Source organism: Paramormyrops kingsleyae, chromosome 3, assembly GCF_048594095.1.
Source record: "Paramormyrops kingsleyae isolate MSU_618 chromosome 3, PKINGS_0.4, whole genome shotgun sequence".
Lineage (NCBI taxonomy): Eukaryota > Metazoa > Chordata > Actinopteri > Osteoglossiformes > Mormyridae > Paramormyrops > Paramormyrops kingsleyae.
In genome coordinates this window covers 4092831-4109194 of record NC_132799.1, presented here as the reverse complement: position 1 = coordinate 4109194, position 16364 = coordinate 4092831, and the positions used below count along the sequence as shown (strand labels likewise).

Here is a 16364-nt window from a genome sequence, read left to right as displayed (position 1 = left end):
AAACTGTACTGTATTACACCTACAGTACGTCTGTCTGCCCCATAGCATACTGTATGCATACTATCTATATTATATATGGTGTCTTGTATGTGTATTACAGTTTCTTTTTTAATTTGTGCATTTGTAAAGTTGTATTGTTCTACGGTTGTTTTATGTAGTCTTTATGTACAGTATGTTCAGTTTGCTTTAATTAATGTACTGCGCTGTTCATAAGAACTCGTGACCAAATGCTTTCAATCCCCAGTTCTAGCGATGTGAGAACAAAAGCGATTTGATTTGTTTACTAGCGGCTCTTGACCTCTCTAACATGGCGGACGCGGAGAGGCATAGCGGCGACTTCCAGCATCGGCCAATGAGCTGTCGGATTTATACCTATGAGCCACGCCCACTCACTGAAAAAGAAAAGTCACATGATTAGAATGTTTATATACCCTCTGCGGCGAACGGTACGTGTTTAATTTACACTCCTAGACTAAATTGGTGTAAAGGGGAAAATGGGCTTTTCTTGGAAAGCAATAGTGCTGTTTCTCGCTGTGTTTTTAATGGTGGCGAATGCTACCCTTGTCGGTGGGCCGATGGATGCGAATTTGAACGAGCCGGGAGTGAAAGATGCCCTTCAGATGGCTGTCTCCGAGCACAACAAGCGCAGCAACGACGCCTATCTCAGAGACGTTTCAAGCGTAATCAAGGTCCAGAAACAGGTTTGTAGTCGTTAAAATGTCTTTTCGTCTTTTATTCTTAAAAAATGTATTAATGGCATGCGTCATCCGCAATGAGATTGAATAATTATTAAAACTGTCATAGGAATTATATTAATATTTTATTTCTGATTTCCTTTGGGTTGTATTAAATTGCCATAGCCTTAAATAACCAAAGATACATGGTGTGAGGTCGCTACATGCGTCGTGTCCAATGTGATGCTATTGTTAGGGCTAATCCGTTATGTAACGCATCAGTTCGGTCGCCATTAAACTGAATAAAACTGGAAGAAGATGGCAGCCATTTAAACCTGAAAATAAAAGTAGAACTTTTATTTCAGCAGTTACGCCAAATACATTTTTTTAAATAATATTTGCAGTGGTAGTGCGTCGTTTTTTGTTCACTCTCTAGTGTAAATCGCTTATCAAGCCACCAACCCGATACGCCGATATTATTTCACGTCTGCCCGATTAACATCTATGTGATGTAACGCGGTCGGCTAATTTCCCATGCTTGATTAACCATTGGATCTCTTTGTAAATTGACTTTTCAGAATTCAGTTCATAGATACATTTACTATGGTTAATTTTAGTTTTTTTGGACCTGAATTAACATGAATCAGGTGAAATGTTCAGTCAGTGTTTTTCTCTGCATTTCTCTATGTACGGCGTGTTTTTTATGTTGACCACATGACGACTTCTACTCATTTTTGGGCTTCGTATCTAACATTAAGTTGCATATTAATTATTCCCTTATTAAAATGACTGCAAACGAGTAATTCAACTTCGTTCCTGTGGGAAATATATCTATCCATCTTACCACCGCGTATCCAGATCAGGGTCGATGGATTGTGGAAAATAATTCACTTGTATTAAAGCGGAATTTAACTTAATATCTGCCTAAAAGCATCTTAAATGAACTGTGCTTTTACTCAGAGGCGCTTTTTGAGATATTCCTTAATTTCTTTAATGTACTGCCCCCTTCCCAGGTGGTCAGTGGCATTAAGTACATTTTCAAAGTGAACATGGGCCGAACCGCTTGCAGGAAAGACGGTGCTGAGTCGTCGTGTGCAGTACATATGGACGTAGACCAGGCAAAGGTAAGGAGCCCCATTCCTCCCCACAAACCCTCCCCCACACATCAAAGCAGACATTTACATTACTGCAGCTTGCCATAGTTTCTTCCCAGTGACATGAATTTTAACGTTAGCCAATTCACATCAGGACTGTGGCTAGTAGCTCCTAAGTGCCTGAATCAATTCATCTAGTGCTGAGTCTCACTGTTGAGGCTTTTATTGATGCACATATAATGTGACTCTTGTATGTAACGTGTCTGGATTGGCTTCATGTAATGCTGAAGCATCTATGTGTGTGTGTGTGTGTGTGTGTGTGGAGGGGGATCCTTTCAGCAAGTCCACCTGACACCTTGACTGATTTAGCTGTGGTCACTTTCTTGTTTCAGGCCTACGTTTGCACTTTTGAGGTGTGGAGCCAGCCCTGGCTAGGAAGCATCAAGATGGTGAAGGATGACTGCAAGCAATGAGCTGACTGCTGCCTGGATCTGCTTTGCCTCAGTTAACCCTCTCTGTACCTGCAGTTAACACGTGCAATTTTTAGTATTTTATCCTTGCACTTTGCTTTTTTCTGGCATGATGATGTATATTGGATTTTTTTAGGCAGGCTTCCTTTTTAGGAATTAAAAAAAAAAATGTAACAGTCATAGGACTAATTGATGTTTCAAGCTATGCAATCATTACATTTAATAAATGATTCTTAAAACATCATATTTGCCTGTTGTTTTTCACAAGTGTTAGTAGTCCTTTGCCATAAAGGGTTTAAAGTGTGGTTTGTCTCCCCCCCCCCCCCCCCCCCCCCCCTTGTGAAATGGCAGAATGTGGGCATTTTTTGTTTCTCATCTCTTAATGGGTCTTTCCATTGGAATCCAGACTTCATTGCACATCGCCTTGCAGCGTTCCAACTTACTCTCTCCCTGTTAAAGTTTTTCCTTGTACAGGTTTTCCTTGTACATGCACTGTTATATAATCTTTCCATGTTATAAAGGAAACTTGTTCTATTTTACTTGTATTTTCATTTATAGTTATTCACTCAGTTTTCAGTGCTTAAGTATAAAAAAAATCTGCAGTTTATGAAATAAATGGAAAATTGGTAAAAACCTGTGGTGTGACTGGTAGTGTATATTCATGTGGTCTTCAGTACAAGTGAGTATGGGATAGAGGTTTAAAAGGTTTTCTAAAGCCTAGGGGTATTCCTCAAAGCAGAATTTCTCAGTTAGCTGGATAACTGAAACCAAATGGAAAGCTGTCCAGTAGGAGTTTCTGCAGTGAGGTTCTGCAATGGGTGGCTGCCCTTTGTGGCCAGCTTGCTCTTACTTAAAGAGAGCAAGTTGAGGGGGGCATAAAGAGAATTTCCCCACAGGGATCAATAAAGCATTAATTATCTGGCTAATGGAAAATGTCCCGCTTCGTGGAATATACCTCCCCTGCTGCAGCTTTGGCAGAACATCAAAGGCTGTTTTCATTAAGGGAAGGACCATTTTCCTTATGGCACAGCATCGTGTATTTAGATGCTCTGGTTGTCTCCTTAGCATCAGGCAGGAGGGTTAGGGTTAGACCTCCTACAACATAAGGGCCCCCACCCCCCTGCATGCGCTCTGTGTCCCCCCATATCATCAGGCTACGCAGTATCAGGGCTAGATCCTCTAGGCCAGGGGTCACCAACATGGTGCCCGTGGGCACCAGGATGCCCCCAAGGACCACATGAGTCGCCCACGGACCTGTTCTAAAAATAGCACAACTCACCAGTGAGCAGTGTCTAAAATTGAATTTTATCCCGTTGCTATTCTTCTTTAATCACATTTTCATTTATATAGATTTGAAAATGACAATATCTAAAAAAATAAAGCCTTAAAAACATGTTTATTATACATGGTTTGGATAAGTTTAGGAGAGGGTTTCAAACTGGTAGCCCTTCGTATGGCTCAGTACCTGTGAAGTAGCTCTCAGTTTCAAGAAGGTTGGTCACCCCTGCTCTAGGCTTAGGAACAGCACCTTCCCTGATCTCTGCCTCCCACTGATCCCACAGCCCCCACATCTCAGACGTACTGCACTGTCACTTTACAGCCAACGCTCTTTTACTACTTTTTATTATTTTTAATTCCATTCTTTAAATTATACCTCTCTCTATTTTTTGTACAGCACACCAGAGGAAACACATTTCGTTCCTTTACGTTGCACTACTTCTCATTAAATCGGTCGCACACACTATACCGTCCAACTTATCTGTGGGCGTGTTGCTACGGAGTTTTATACGTAAAGCACCGCGCGTAATGTCTTATCAACTGATATTGCTAACAATTAACCGGGCTAGAATTGGATTTCATGATTAGTCGGATTATTTGTCGTATTTAAGGTATTTCGGGCTAATTGTAAGTGAACGAAGATAAAGGCCATTTAAACTGAGGTACCTTAAATCCGACAAGTTGTCCCGCTAAGCAAAAAATCTTGCTTTTTCAGAAAAAAATGGAACGCACGATTAATACAAGTGTAAAAGACCCCCAAGACGCATTGTGATCCCATAACTCACACCGTTTGCCGATGTGGTCTGAGACGCATTTGACCACATGCTTTCAGTGTAAACGCTGATGCGTCCCACACAAGAACATTGCCGTAAATTCTTGGGCAGTAACGAAATCTGAACACATGCATGGTCAGCTGGACACCTCGGGCACGCAACTATGAAGGGCTATATAGGCCTACCCATAACCCGCTCTTCGGTACGCTTCATTTAGGTTTCCAACTACACGGAGGAAAGTTATTAACTAGCTACCAACGCCACTATGGTACCTTCAATATACAGGCGTAAATCAAGCGCTGCAACGTGCTTGTTGAACAGGCTCGTCCGGCGACGTGCTGCGTGCCGGGTGGGTGGGTGGGGGCCGGGTTGGGGGCCGGCTTGGATGTCCACCCACGCCTCCCCGTAGGTCGGTGCAGGTCGCGGCGAGACATGTTTGAATTTTCTTTGACTTCTTGTTGATCTAAAGAAGGCATCCTGCAGATAACGGTTAAAATCTGACAGGCGCCGGGGTGCAGATCCTCGAAAAATTTGACGGACCGACTTTTCTATCGCGTGACTGTCAAGGTAGCATAAACAAAATCCCCGATTTATGTTGTTCATATATGCATATTTGCAGTCGTGTAAAAAAGAGGTTTACAGAATGTAACTAAATAATCAGTTTTGTGGTATAAGAACTTGGTTTGTTTTTCGTTTCACATGTATTCTAAATCAGACGTTTTGTTCCGGTTATTGGTTTATAAAGTATAACCTTCGATCCGACCACACTGAAATAATCTTAAATTATTTAAATGAGATGTGCTTTCTAAAGAACGTTTATTTTTACGTTATTAAAAACATAGAAATAACATTAAAATAGTATATCGTAACATTATATTTAACGTAACAGAAATACACGTTTTCAGATTTGTAAATATTAATTCTCCGTTCGTTAGGTTATACACGCGTGTCACATGATGCATCATCTCGCAGCCGATGTACTTCCACAGCTGAACAGCAAATTCACAAACTCCAAATTCTGTCCATGAGACTGTCCGTCAATGACCTAAAGTCATACTTCCTCATTGTGGGCTATTTCACAGTATTGGGAACCAAGACCCACTCGTTACATTTTCAAAACTCATTCCACAGACCACAGAAGTCATCTCGAAAATGTATCCCACGGACTGGGTGAATTTAGAAAAATTGTTTTAGAGTTATTTTATCTTTTGTCAGTCCAAGCCTCTGGGTGTTGTGTACCCGTTTGACATCAAGTCCCACTGCCGAAGTATAGTTCCAATCTTCACGCTCTTGGTATTTGTAAACACCCTCTGTCTGGTTTTCTGTATTTGTTCTGATATTTTCCTTTAAATCCCTTAGCATAACTTGCAATACATCTTCTTCATTTTCTCAGTCTCTCAGGCTAGAGGTTCAGTTTTATGATCACTGAGACATCAAAGGAAAATGAAGGTGCTTACCAAGGCTCAGATGATGGACGCAGCAAAAGTCCTGGAGACCTTCCTGCCACAGTCCCAGCAGGTGAGTCCATGGCCAAACTGGTCATAGAGTGACATATTAACTGGTCTTTGAAAAGAAATAAAATTTGGATATTGATAGTGATGTGTTGATTTCCTAGGTTTATGGACACCTTTTGCAAATGAGCAGAATAAGATCTTACCCGATGGACATTGCAGTGGATACTTGGCCTAATTTCACGGCAATAATTTGCAAGCCAAGAGTTGAGACGGTACTACAGATGACGTGTTTAGTGCTTGTATTTTGTTTGTGTTTTTCCATTTGTAATGCTGATTTTTTTTCTTACTCGTTCACTGATGAAGTTCTCCTGATTGCAGGAAGGAGATCTCTTCAAAGACTCGAGTGTCTTTGCTAAAGATGGAGCCTCCTTAAGGAAAGTCTTGGCAGAGCCGGCAATTATCAACTGGGGAAAGTTTTTCTGTCTTGGTATCTGGCTCAAATGTGTAACTTTTTTTACTCTTCTGAACTTCTTGGCACTTTGGATAAAAGCATTTCCTAAATAAATGTAATCTTTCTTTGTGTAGATCTATCCCAGTGATGTTTCCCTTTGCTCTCCAGCAGCCGATCTGTCACTGGAGGCCGTCTTAAAGGAGGAAGCTGAGTGTAGGGGGGTGTCATGGAGACGTGTGACGACATGTTACATGCTAAAACTGCAGTGTGTGAGTCATCTTCCCACAGTGGACAGGTACAGTAATACTACCAGGGGTGCAAGGATGCCAGACCCTGGGTGCATGTTCCAACATAGGCTTCTGTAGTCGTCACCTATATGCCTCATCCTTTCATGGTTGTGTATGGCTGTCTTGAGATGACTTTCAAGGCTGATGCCATCTTCTGGCTCTTTCGCAGTGCGCTGGGGTTCAGGATATCCTCCCTCGATGAGTCTCATGTGGACCTGGTGAACCAGAGCTGGAAGTTTGGGGCTGGAAAGCACAGCGTCAGGATGATCCAGGACATGATTCGACACTTCCCCTCCTGCTGTCTGCAGGACGGGGAGGGCCGGGCCGTTGCATGGATCCTCACGTACCCTTCAGGGTGCATGGGGATGCTCTATACCATGCCTGAGCACCGGGGCAAGGGCTACGCCAAAATCGTGATAAATGCGATGTCGCAGAGGCTCCACAGCGGTGGCTACCCCGCCTACTGCTTTATCGAGGTGGAGAACAAGCTGTCGTTCAGACTGTTCAAAGGCCTGGGCTTCACTGAGGACCCCACATACAGAGCAGCCTGGTTTACCTTTAATCATTTATGAAGTAGGACAAAAAAACTAACAAGCTAAATCAATTAAATCAGTTGATTTTAAACAAGCATTTTTATAAACCACTCATCACTTAATTACCTGAAATTTTGTAGCACTTGAAGAAAGATATAGAATCTCTTGTGGGAAATTACACTGGTTTACAAGGCTTTTGTTTCCTTTATCAATTTTAATGTGCCAGATAGATTTTGTGATGCTGATCACAAACACTTTATTTGACGGGACACAAAAACTAAATGGTGCCTCAGTTACTACTGAAGTACAAATTATGAACAAATACTATAGTTTCGTGAAATAAAATATGTCATGATTTATTAATGATGAGCAAACATGAGATCAGTATTTCACTTGCGTTATTCATTTCTTGTTTCATTTCTTCTTTAAGTCTGAGAGAAAGACCTGAGAGAGAGTCTTCACACCTGTGAACAAGCTTTACATCTGTAAATATAAACCTACGGTGGAATTATACTGACCAGATGGACACTTATTGACCGCACAGATCTTTTCCTGAGTGATTAAAAAATAATAGGTTAATGTGATTGGCCGAGAGATTCGTGTCATGTGCTGAACACGATGTACAAGGAATCTTCAGGTGGGAGGTGAGACCGAATCGGGAATCAACTTGGTGAGGTTTTCCTTCATGCTGCATTATCTTTTGTTTGTTTGTTTTGTCTTTTGAGCCCCTTGATAAACTCTAGATTGTTGGCCAGTTGCCAGTATTTTTTTCCACAAATGAAAGCTAGATAATCTTTGATTTTTCTGAAAAGCCAGTCATTGTTGTGTGTAGAGGTTTGTGGGAGGGAGTTACTGGAAAACATTGTCTGAATTCTTAGAGTGCAGCTGATTTTTCCAAAGTGTTTATAGCGTATGAATAGCTTTGGTTTTGTTCTGGAAAACAACAAGTTTCAAGTGGATGAAGCTGTATTCTGGTTAGTTGTGCAGATAGTAATTACAGAACCTCTTCCTAACTGCACTGTCATCAGTCTTTCATTGACATGATTCATCAACCTGAATGCTGTACTTTTTGAGCTACGCTTCACTTTTCTTCAATACGATGCTGCTTTTTGTCCTGTCTGTCCACTTCCAGCAACCCTAACCAGTAAATCAATTTTGGGAATAAACAAACAGCTTGATCTGGGTCCTCAGATTGTAACAGATTCTTTAAAGGGCTGCTAAACCAATGCCAGAGAAATTAACATTTTAAAAAAATAACGTTTGTTATTTCAAAAATGTAATTGATATATCACACAGGTATTTATGTCATTCCACGAAAAACCTATGAATGCAATTACCTCATTGTAATGCTCATTTGGGTTCTCGTGGTGTTCTAGCACTGATACGGTATATCCTGAAATATTCCCACACAAGTGACATCAAAGCTAATTTAACAAAAGGGTCAAACTAACTGAGCCCACAACAAATGTGAGAGTGTCTAACATCTGAGTCACGATTCCATGTTCATTGTTTTCAAACCATTTTCAGAAATTTAAAACCATTCAAAACTATTTTAAGCAGTTAAAAGACCAGCAAAAATCCCAGGCTTGAGCCAAGCATATTATAGCATATTTTCAAACATAAAAAAATCAAAGTGCTTTACAGAAAATGAAATATGAAATAAAATCCATACTTAAATGGACATAAAAACGCAAAACATTTAAAAACAGATATTAAAAGTGAGAAAGTGCTGGTCACATAAATCATTAGAATTAGGTGATCATGTGAAAATCATGTGAAAGCAGACAAGTATGGAACCGTTTTTAACAAGGACTTAAAAGTAGTGACATGAGGCATTTTTACGTTCACTGGTAGGAGGTATGGAAGGAGTTACGATCGTAGCGGGAGCATTTTGAATAAGATGAAGTTGTTTGATGGACTTTCAGGGAGAACCAGCCAGGAGACCATTACAACAGACCAGTTAACTGGAGATAAATGTATGCATGCCTCTGATTTTCGCTATATCTTTAAGACTTTAGTTATAACTTCAGCAACTACAACGAAGTTAACGTCCTCATCTATTATTAAACCAAGATTTTTAACTTGGTCTGTAGTCTTTAGAGCCCTATTGCCCAGAAAAGCTTGTAATTTGAGTCTATTCTGTGATTTCTCAGACCCCAGATGCTGCCCCGCTGGGCTGAGCTGTATCACACTGCACTGCACCCCGCTGACATGCTTGATCTCATCTCACTCCCTCCCCTTGCAATCACAGCTGCACAAACAGCCCAGCTGGGGGCTTGACCAGCACCCCCAGAATCCCACAACATCCAGCCCAAAATACCTCCTCCAGAGAAAAGGAGCCCACATACAGGACAGAGGAGTAGCGGCTCTGTGAATTTGTTGTTTAAATTATTTTGAATTATTTTACTTAATTTCTTTTATACAGCTGGGTATTTTACTGGTGCAATTTGGTTAAGTACCTCAGGTTACAACATGAGAGTCCTCTTCAGGACTAAGCCAGAGCCTGTCCTCTGACCCCAAGCTTCTCTCTGACATGTATATGTGTCTTACAGGAAAGTGAGATAGGAGGCCAACACTAAAGAATTCCAATGTACAGACTGTACCATTAACCACTGGCTTCCGTTCCAACTAACAACTTGTACGTCAAAATGGACATATGTTGGAAAGGGATAATCTGGATAATCACACGGGATGGTCCCGCTGCTGTGTAGCACAGTACTTTCCCACATCAACTAGGTAGCACAGCACTGCGGGGCGTACTGCTACCAAAAATTTATTTTTATGTACATTTACTGATGTTTTTTAAAAATTGTGTGCATATGTGCGAGTCCTAAGTTGCATAGGTGGTAAATTATGGAGATTCTGTACCTATACATGTACAAATTTCAAATAAAGCATAATTTCATTTCACTACGCCGACCCAAAAAGGATAAGCGGTTTGGAAAATGGATGGATGGATGTCTTCTTTACATTTTCAATCCAATGTACTGGTGGACTCACAAGTGAGTAAAAAAATTCTGTTGAAACAAAATCAGTTAGACACCCTATAGCGTTTTCCTCTGCTTACATGCACATCAAGTGTGGTGACAGCTTCTGGCTTCAGCTGAACCACCCTCCCTTAGTGTACTGCTTAGCATATTGCAGACCTATTCAAATCACACTCCCCAAGGGACCAGCACTGATTTTCCAGCCTCCCTTTACCTGTGAGCCAGGTGTGAAGCCTCTGACCAATCAGAATCAGTAATTATTAACCTAACTACCTGGGAGAACTGAAAACAAGGCCTGGATTTGGAATTGTGGGCTAGATTTGAATAGGGGTATCAATCTGATTGAAACCCAACGCTAAGTGCGAGCATCTGTCATGATCAATCCGTTACCATTCTATGAGCTGAAAGTGTGTTCTGGTATCATCATGACAATTTCAGCTAAATTATCTCCAGACCTAAAAACCCAAACTGCACACACACTGTGGATTCCTCTCATGAGTCAGAAAACGTTTAGAGGCTCCGTGGGAGTAAAGCCGTTTTGCTGCTTTGTCATTTTGGTCAGAAGTTTTTTTTTTTTTTTTTTAAGCAATGGTTACAGTTCTTTAATGTTAAAGCTGGTTTGGTTGCCCTGAATAAGGCCAGCTGAGCGCAGTGTGCTGTAGTTAAGTAGACGCCCACACCACAGGAATTCCAGCTCCAAAGGTCACTTCGGCTTGCAGGGTGCAGCCTTTCCAGCTCGCCTGAAAATGCCAACCGGCCCAGTATCACATGGGAAAGTTAACATAGCGCTTGGATAGATCTATGTTACCCATGTACTGCCAGGACCAGGGCTGACAATCAGCCAAAGGTCGATGAGCCTGTCCTGCAAAGCAGCATTTCCCAATCCGGGCCGCGTTTTCTTTGCAAACGTGGACAGTCTGACAGAGAGCTCAGAGGGAGCAAAAATGTGGACAGTCTGACAGAGAGCTCAGAGGGAGCAAAAATGTGGACTGTCTGTGGGTCCCAGATGACTGAATTGGGAAACACTGCTCTAAGGACCGGGGCAGATAATGTGGTAATTTCACCCTGCTGTTCTTTCAGACTTCGTGTGGGGAGGCAAACTCTTCCCTTATCCCCAATCAGACCTTGCTTTCCACCCCACCCTGCTTCTGCCCTGGGGAGATGGGCAGAACTTCACTGCTGCATACTCAGCTGCAGCAACACCAGCTGCAGTCAGATAGAGGTCTGAGGTCTGGTTCTCCTGGGGATATGAGTGGCAGTCCCGACAGCAGCACTGACTTTGGACTCACGCATGAGTGTCAACCAGATTAGAAATAGGGAAATACACAATGGTGTCTTTATATTATCCCATTCCCTTTTATCTGCACAACCAACATAATAATCTATTTTATTACTTTATTATGTGAACCTATGACAGGGTACATTCAACCCAGTCCCATCGTGAAAGTAATGGTGTCTCTGGCCACAACACCAATATCATTCTGCCTTTAACCATGGGACACTCAATCCTCGGCATGTAATACTCCAAAGCCCCAGCAATACAGAACTGTAGGCTTTCCCAGTCACTGTACAATGCACTGCTTGTGCCCAGGTTGGAAATACACCAGAACACTGCCCTTTCCCAGGCCAGGGCTCCCAGAAACCACAATTTACTTAAGCTCACTGCACGATTGTACACCTTTTCCCTTCAGTGCCTGTAAAATTAGGACTTGAGTTGTGTAATCCCTCCCCACCAAAGGCAAACAAGAAACAACACAGTACCCTTTTCATACGGCCTCTGCGGTGTGATTTGATGAGAAGCTACATCTAGTGCTCAAACTGTGTAACTTTGTACGTCTGAAGTCTCCTGTACCTTCGGAATATGTTTCTCAGACAGTGCCTTCAGTAGAAGATTAGTGTCAGGACCTCCTTAAAACCACTAAGGAACAAAAACCACCAAGGGGACTTAAACTAGTAACCTTCTGGCTACGAATCCATCTGTGCTACAGGCTTCCCCATTAGCTGTAATCAAATTAGACAGTGCATGTCATAGGGATGATTATGCACAGATATCATGAGCTTATTAGAGATGATGCTTATGAAGCAATTACTGCTTTAAATATTTCGTAAGGTTGTTTCAAAACTGACAGAAGACCCAAAATGTTGAGATAATGCCTGAACCTGTGGACCAGTAAACTGATACTTAAGGCATTATATAAAACTCTTGAGTCATAAAACTGCCACAACTTCATCATAATGATTGACAGTGGTTAAACTTTAGCTGAACTTTCTAATTTAAATGAAAATCAACAGTATGTCAGAAGAAAAGCACAAAAAGTTTAATTGTGTGTTACTGTCCACATCAGGGTTCCTGTGAGGAACAACATGATGGAATTAGTTCTTCATTACACTGAAAATCTGTGGTCTTCATAGCAGACTAATGCCGGCTTTCGCGGGCCTGCTTTTGCGTCACATTCATGGCCCTTGCGCCCCCTGGAGGCCAAAATGAAAATCGCCATCTGGCCTCACGTGCAGTTCAACGACCAGTTGGTTGCTACTACAGCCTGGAGACCAAACACCATGAAAGATGGGATACTCTCCAATATCCTCACAGCACAAAAACATACAATACGAAGTACGGAAACCTGCTCATCTCATGGAACATAATCCACTTTGTATGAAGCAGTTTGTGGCTAAAATCCATTCAGCACGTTTATGCAGTTACGCAGACGATGAGGCCGCCCTAGCCCCCACCAGCACTCAGGTATCCACATCTAGGGTCCCTGCGATGCGGCTGCTCCTTGATCACGCTCTGCCTCCAACCGCTTGGTAAGGACGATCTGCTCCTCTAGCTGCCGCAGGTTTGCTTTCTTTCGCTCCAGCCTCTCCAAGTCTCGGACGACTCCCTCGCGAAGTCTCTGGCAAAACCATGATTACAGCATGTGGCACTTAAATTTGGGCTACTGCCCCTGAAGGCTTAATTAGCACGTCTCCACCTACACATATGCAGCCCGAGTACATTTAATAACACCATTAATTACTTTGTCGTAATAAGTTGCAGTAATGGTTTTCAAACCAGTCACAGCTGACGGTACCGTTTGGTGTTACGGCGTCTGTGCAAAATTGCCTCTTTATTAGTTTTGGTATTAAAGTGTCACTTTACAGCTTAAAAATGCTGTGACAGGGTACCGTGGCATTGTTAAGCATTTTCGTGACATTGTCACCGTTTCACATTGTGAAGCAATGCAGCGCACTGTGGTCTGATAATTTAGACGGAAACTCCTAACACGCCACTGAATAAATCAGGTGCTGTCTGCTTGGACATCAGAGAGATGGGCCAAAACAGGCAACCCGATAACATCCAGACGCGCTGCTAATGTCGGTGATTATTTACCGCTCTCTCCCAGTTCTGTTTGACATGCACGCCAATCACGGTAGCTAGGGTGAGACCAACCGATACACCCAGGACCATTTTCGAAGCCGTGGACATGGTGAGACCCTGTTCTCCTCCGGCGACAAACAAGGATTTTCAGCTCTGCGTGAACCGTAAGGTTCGGGTCTGTGCTACGTCACAGACCCGGATGGAATCGTTTCTCAGGCCAAACTAATCGATTACCAACCCCGAGTCGCTTACATTCAGCATCTCGATTCATTGTTAAATCCTACACTATCACCCAAGTCAAATATTTAATATAAACTGAACTATAAATTAAATACTGCACCTAAGTGAAGAAATATCTATTACTTATCAACACACAGTACACTTAAAACAGTAAGCAGATGGCTATACTCATATGAGTTTGATGTTGAGATCCTCTGTTCAGGTTTTCCTTAATTTTTCAAAACTTTGACTTCAATAAAGTCCTCAGTGAAAAGGAGGAAATTTATTCTTCTTTCTTTAAAACAATAGTTTTAGCTTGTAACTTGAAACATTTTGCTTAAAACACATATTACACACTTCAAAGAAAACACATTTTGAGCTGATTGAAAAACCATGTCATTTTATTAAGACACACAGTAGTCTTTAATGAACAATACTCACAATTAACATTGTTGTGAAAAAAACAGGGAAATTCTATTACTAAACAAACACATTGTGTGCAAAATGAATGTGTGCTTCACAATTAGAAGGACGCATCTCACTTTTAACCGCGTAATGAAAATCTTCAGACACGATTTACACCTTCTCCTTAAACTCCTCTAGTCGGATTAGCCATCTGTTCCAGTACACCAAACATACGTCATGTTTCATAAAGTGGACGTGCGCAGGTGAACCATCTTTGTAGGCCACCACGATCAAACCGTTTTGTACCTACAAGGAAACAAGAACAGCAGCACTAAGACACAAAAGTCACAGAAGCACAAATTTTCAGATGCAGGAGAACTGATCGAGCAGACTGACCTGGTAATTATAATTTCCGTCGTCGTTAATGGCCCCCATGTAAGCAGCGATCTGTAGGGGGTTATCATATGTGTTGCGGAGGTGCGGTTTGGGCTTCTCTGAGGTCTTCCAATCAATCACACAGAGCTCCCCTCTATAACAAAGAGACACCATGTCCTCAGTGATCTACTTGTGCCAACAACTGGAGCAGAGACAGTAATGTTCAATACCAATGTGTACGCACAAAACATTTAGGTTTCATTTGACCTTTTAGTAATAACAGTCATCTAAACTTAAATACTGACTAGCACACTAACACCAAATAGATAGTTAAGTATTTCTATTATAAAAAAAAACTAAGATCATTTGACATAGAATACCATAAACCTTAATTCCCAAAGATATTGATGTTAATTTCACCAAATCCGCTTACATTTACAAATGGGCGTTCATTAGAAGCTCAGCCGAGCTTATGCCTAGTCGATTCCTTGACAGCATGTATATCTGTAATCTGCTATTTGTCCTGCTTGCATGTTGCTTTGGACAAAAGTATCTGCCAAATAAAAATAAGTGCAAATGTAAATGCACAAACCAGTTAAACCGTGGAGGCTGTTCCCACCTGTACATAGCTACACAGTCCACCAAGCCAAGGTAGTTCAGTGACTGATGCTGCACAACACTCTCAATGGCCCTCACTCCACGGATTTCTCTGAGAACGTGGCGAACACTCTCGATGTATCCTTCCACCGACTCTGAAGATCCTGTGTCGCTGGACAGCTCTTCCTCCGGTATTAAAATGCTCTCCAAGGCCGAGTGGAAGCGTCTGCCTTGTCTGAAAATATCTGAAATAATTTGGCAAATAGCTTTTCAGTTTGCTACACTATAAGCTGATCAGGTTAACATGACAAAAAAGAGCCGCTTTGAGCCTAGTCAGCTCTGGGTATGATCTGATGTGAAGCGGAAAAGGGTTAAAGTTTCTTACTGATGGTGTACTCCTTGAAGCCTTCTTCTCCAAGTTCAGCAATCATCCTCTCCTTCCAGCGTTCCAGGTAAAAGGCTTGCTCAGGGGGCATGGTCTGCTGCAGAATCTTAGTCACGCTGGGGACCGTGACCTTGCTTGCACCTCTCTGCATGGCAATGCGCATTGGAGGATTTCCCTCATCTTCTGATGGACGATCCAGTGTCTTGTCAGGATAAACTAGTGGATGGGAGCTTTTGGGAACTTTGCACTCTTGTGCAAAGGCTGGTTTTGATTTGATAATGGGGCCAAAAATATGTTCATCTTCCTCTTTAAGGCTTGCTGGAGTTTGGGAGCTAGTTCTTGATAACACTGACCTTACCAGGGAGGAGTACTTCTCAGTGTCCACTGAGCTGTACTGGCTGGACTTTTTACGAGTGCTCCAGCGGCTGGATGTTGAGAGACATGCAACTGGACATAAGGCACAATAAGGAAAGAAGGAAGCCACTAGCCCCTTCATACTTACATGTCTGATTTGATTCAAAAGTTGAGTACATTTCATTTTTGAAATAAGAAAGCCAAATCCTGCATAAGCCTTTTGTATTAATGATCCCTTGTTATCATTAGTTGAATTTCGTGCCAAGATGCTGTGAAACAAACGTGAAATCACTTTTACTTGACATGAAATGTAGACATATACTTATTTCTAAAGTCAGTTTCCAGAAAAGTAATGTAACCTCCAGAAACTATATTCTAATACCGCTCTGCACGTGTTACAAATTACAACAGCACTAAGCAAAATAATCAAAAGAATACAGTTACCACTTCGTTCTTCGCGAGCTTTTTTCGTGCCGTATTTTATGAACCAAAAGCGATTGGTAGTACCTCAATGTGATGATGGGAATTGTAGTTTTTCTCTGCTCCATTTAAATTGTTCCGGTGCTCTTAACTCCTACAAATTCCATGATGCTTTGTCCCCATATTCTGTCCGTTAAGAAATTCCGTCCGTATTCTTGATGCGGAACGAGATGTATGTAAATTACCC

The 16364-nt window shown here is 41.9% G+C and overlaps 4 protein-coding genes across 6 annotated transcripts; 2 read left to right on the top strand and 2 right to left on the bottom strand.

The window, feature by feature from the left end:
- The first annotated feature begins 411 nt into the window (after positions 1 to 411).
- LOC111835671 (cystatin-like) lies at positions 412 to 2482 on the top strand. Its single transcript, XM_023796209.2, has 3 exons — positions 412 to 701; positions 1688 to 1798; positions 2161 to 2482. The coding sequence occupies exons 1-3, from the start codon at positions 495 to 497 to the stop codon at positions 2239 to 2241; spliced, it is 399 nt and encodes a 132-aa protein (XP_023651977.1). The 5' UTR covers positions 412 to 494; the 3' UTR covers positions 2242 to 2482.
- A 1927-nt stretch (positions 2483 to 4409) lies between these two features.
- Positions 4410 to 9065, top strand: LOC111835693 (glycine N-acyltransferase-like protein 3). 2 transcript variants are annotated; one of them, XM_023796261.2, is made up of 6 exons: positions 4410 to 4491; positions 5683 to 5807; positions 5905 to 6015; positions 6122 to 6230; positions 6363 to 6489; positions 6651 to 9065. In XM_023796261.2, exons 2-6 carry the CDS (start codon positions 5733 to 5735, stop codon positions 7051 to 7053), a joined length of 825 nt encoding a protein of 274 aa, XP_023652029.1. In that variant the 5' UTR covers positions 4410 to 4491; positions 5683 to 5732; the 3' UTR covers positions 7054 to 9065. The 2 variants fall into 2 exon arrangements, with proteins under 2 accessions (XP_023652029.1, XP_023652028.1); XM_023796260.2 differs by lacking the exon at positions 4410 to 4491 and adding an exon at positions 4659 to 4856.
- A 3232-nt stretch (positions 9066 to 12297) lies between these two features.
- On the bottom strand, positions 12298 to 13566 carry pet117 (protein PET117 homolog, mitochondrial). The gene is made up of 2 exons (XM_023796263.2): positions 13375 to 13566; positions 12298 to 12898 (listed from the first exon to the last, which is right to left on the bottom strand). Exons 1-2 carry the CDS (start codon positions 13468 to 13470, stop codon positions 12755 to 12757), a joined length of 240 nt encoding a protein of 79 aa, XP_023652031.1. The 5' UTR covers positions 13471 to 13566; the 3' UTR covers positions 12298 to 12754.
- Positions 13567 to 13961: 395 nt separating this feature from the next.
- On the bottom strand, positions 13962 to 16337 carry mgme1 (mitochondrial genome maintenance exonuclease 1). Of its 2 annotated transcripts, none has more exons than XM_023796258.1 (5): positions 16205 to 16337; positions 15344 to 15966; positions 14981 to 15203; positions 14383 to 14515; positions 13962 to 14292 (listed from the first exon to the last, which is right to left on the bottom strand). In XM_023796258.1, the coding sequence occupies exons 1-5, from the start codon at positions 16243 to 16245 to the stop codon at positions 14158 to 14160; spliced, it is 1155 nt and encodes a 384-aa protein (XP_023652026.1). In that variant the 5' UTR covers positions 16246 to 16337; the 3' UTR covers positions 13962 to 14157. The 2 variants fall into 2 exon arrangements, with proteins under 2 accessions (XP_023652026.1, XP_023652027.1); XM_023796259.1 differs by having other exon boundaries at positions 16142 to 16209.
- Positions 16338 to 16364: the final 27 nt, after the last annotated feature.

What these genes read in the sequence shown, in the direction of transcription:
- LOC111835693 (XM_023796261.2), top strand. Translation starts at nt 5,733, where the DNA reads ATGAAGGTGCTTACCAAGGCTCAGATGATGGACGCAGCAAAAGTCCTG. An exon ending in TCCTGCCACAGTCCCAGCAG is followed by an intron (nt 5,808 to 5,904) that starts GTGAGTCCATGG and finishes TTGATTTCCTAG; the next exon opens with GTTTATGGACACCTTTTGCA. An exon ending in GCAAGCCAAGAGTTGAGACG is followed by an intron (nt 6,016 to 6,121) that starts GTACTACAGATG and finishes TCCTGATTGCAG; the next exon opens with GAAGGAGATCTCTTCAAAGA.
- mgme1 (XM_023796258.1), bottom strand. Translation starts at nt 16,245, where the DNA reads ATGGAGCAGAGAAAAACTACAATTCCCATCATCACATTGAG. An exon ending in ATTCCCATCATCACATTGAG is followed by an intron (nt 15,967 to 16,204) that starts GTACTACCAATC and finishes TTTGTTTCACAG; the next exon opens with CATCTTGGCACGAAATTCAA. An exon ending in ACGGAAATTATAATTACCAG is followed by an intron (nt 14,293 to 14,382) that starts GTCAGTCTGCTC and finishes GTTTCCTTGTAG; the next exon opens with GTACAAAACGGTTTGATCGT.
- pet117 (XM_023796263.2), bottom strand. Translation starts at nt 13,470, where the DNA reads ATGTCCACGGCTTCGAAAATGGTCCTGGGTGTATCGGTTGGTCTCACC. An exon ending in AACAGAACTGGGAGAGAGCG is followed by an intron (nt 12,899 to 13,374) that starts GTAAATAATCAC and finishes TGGTTTTGCCAG; the next exon opens with AGACTTCGCGAGGGAGTCGT.
- LOC111835671 (XM_023796209.2), top strand. Translation starts at nt 495, where the DNA reads ATGGGCTTTTCTTGGAAAGCAATAGTGCTGTTTCTCGCTGTGTTTTTA. An exon ending in TAATCAAGGTCCAGAAACAG is followed by an intron (nt 702 to 1,687) that starts GTTTGTAGTCGT and finishes CCCCCTTCCCAG; the next exon opens with GTGGTCAGTGGCATTAAGTA. An exon ending in TGGACGTAGACCAGGCAAAG is followed by an intron (nt 1,799 to 2,160) that starts GTAAGGAGCCCC and finishes TTCTTGTTTCAG; the next exon opens with GCCTACGTTTGCACTTTTGA.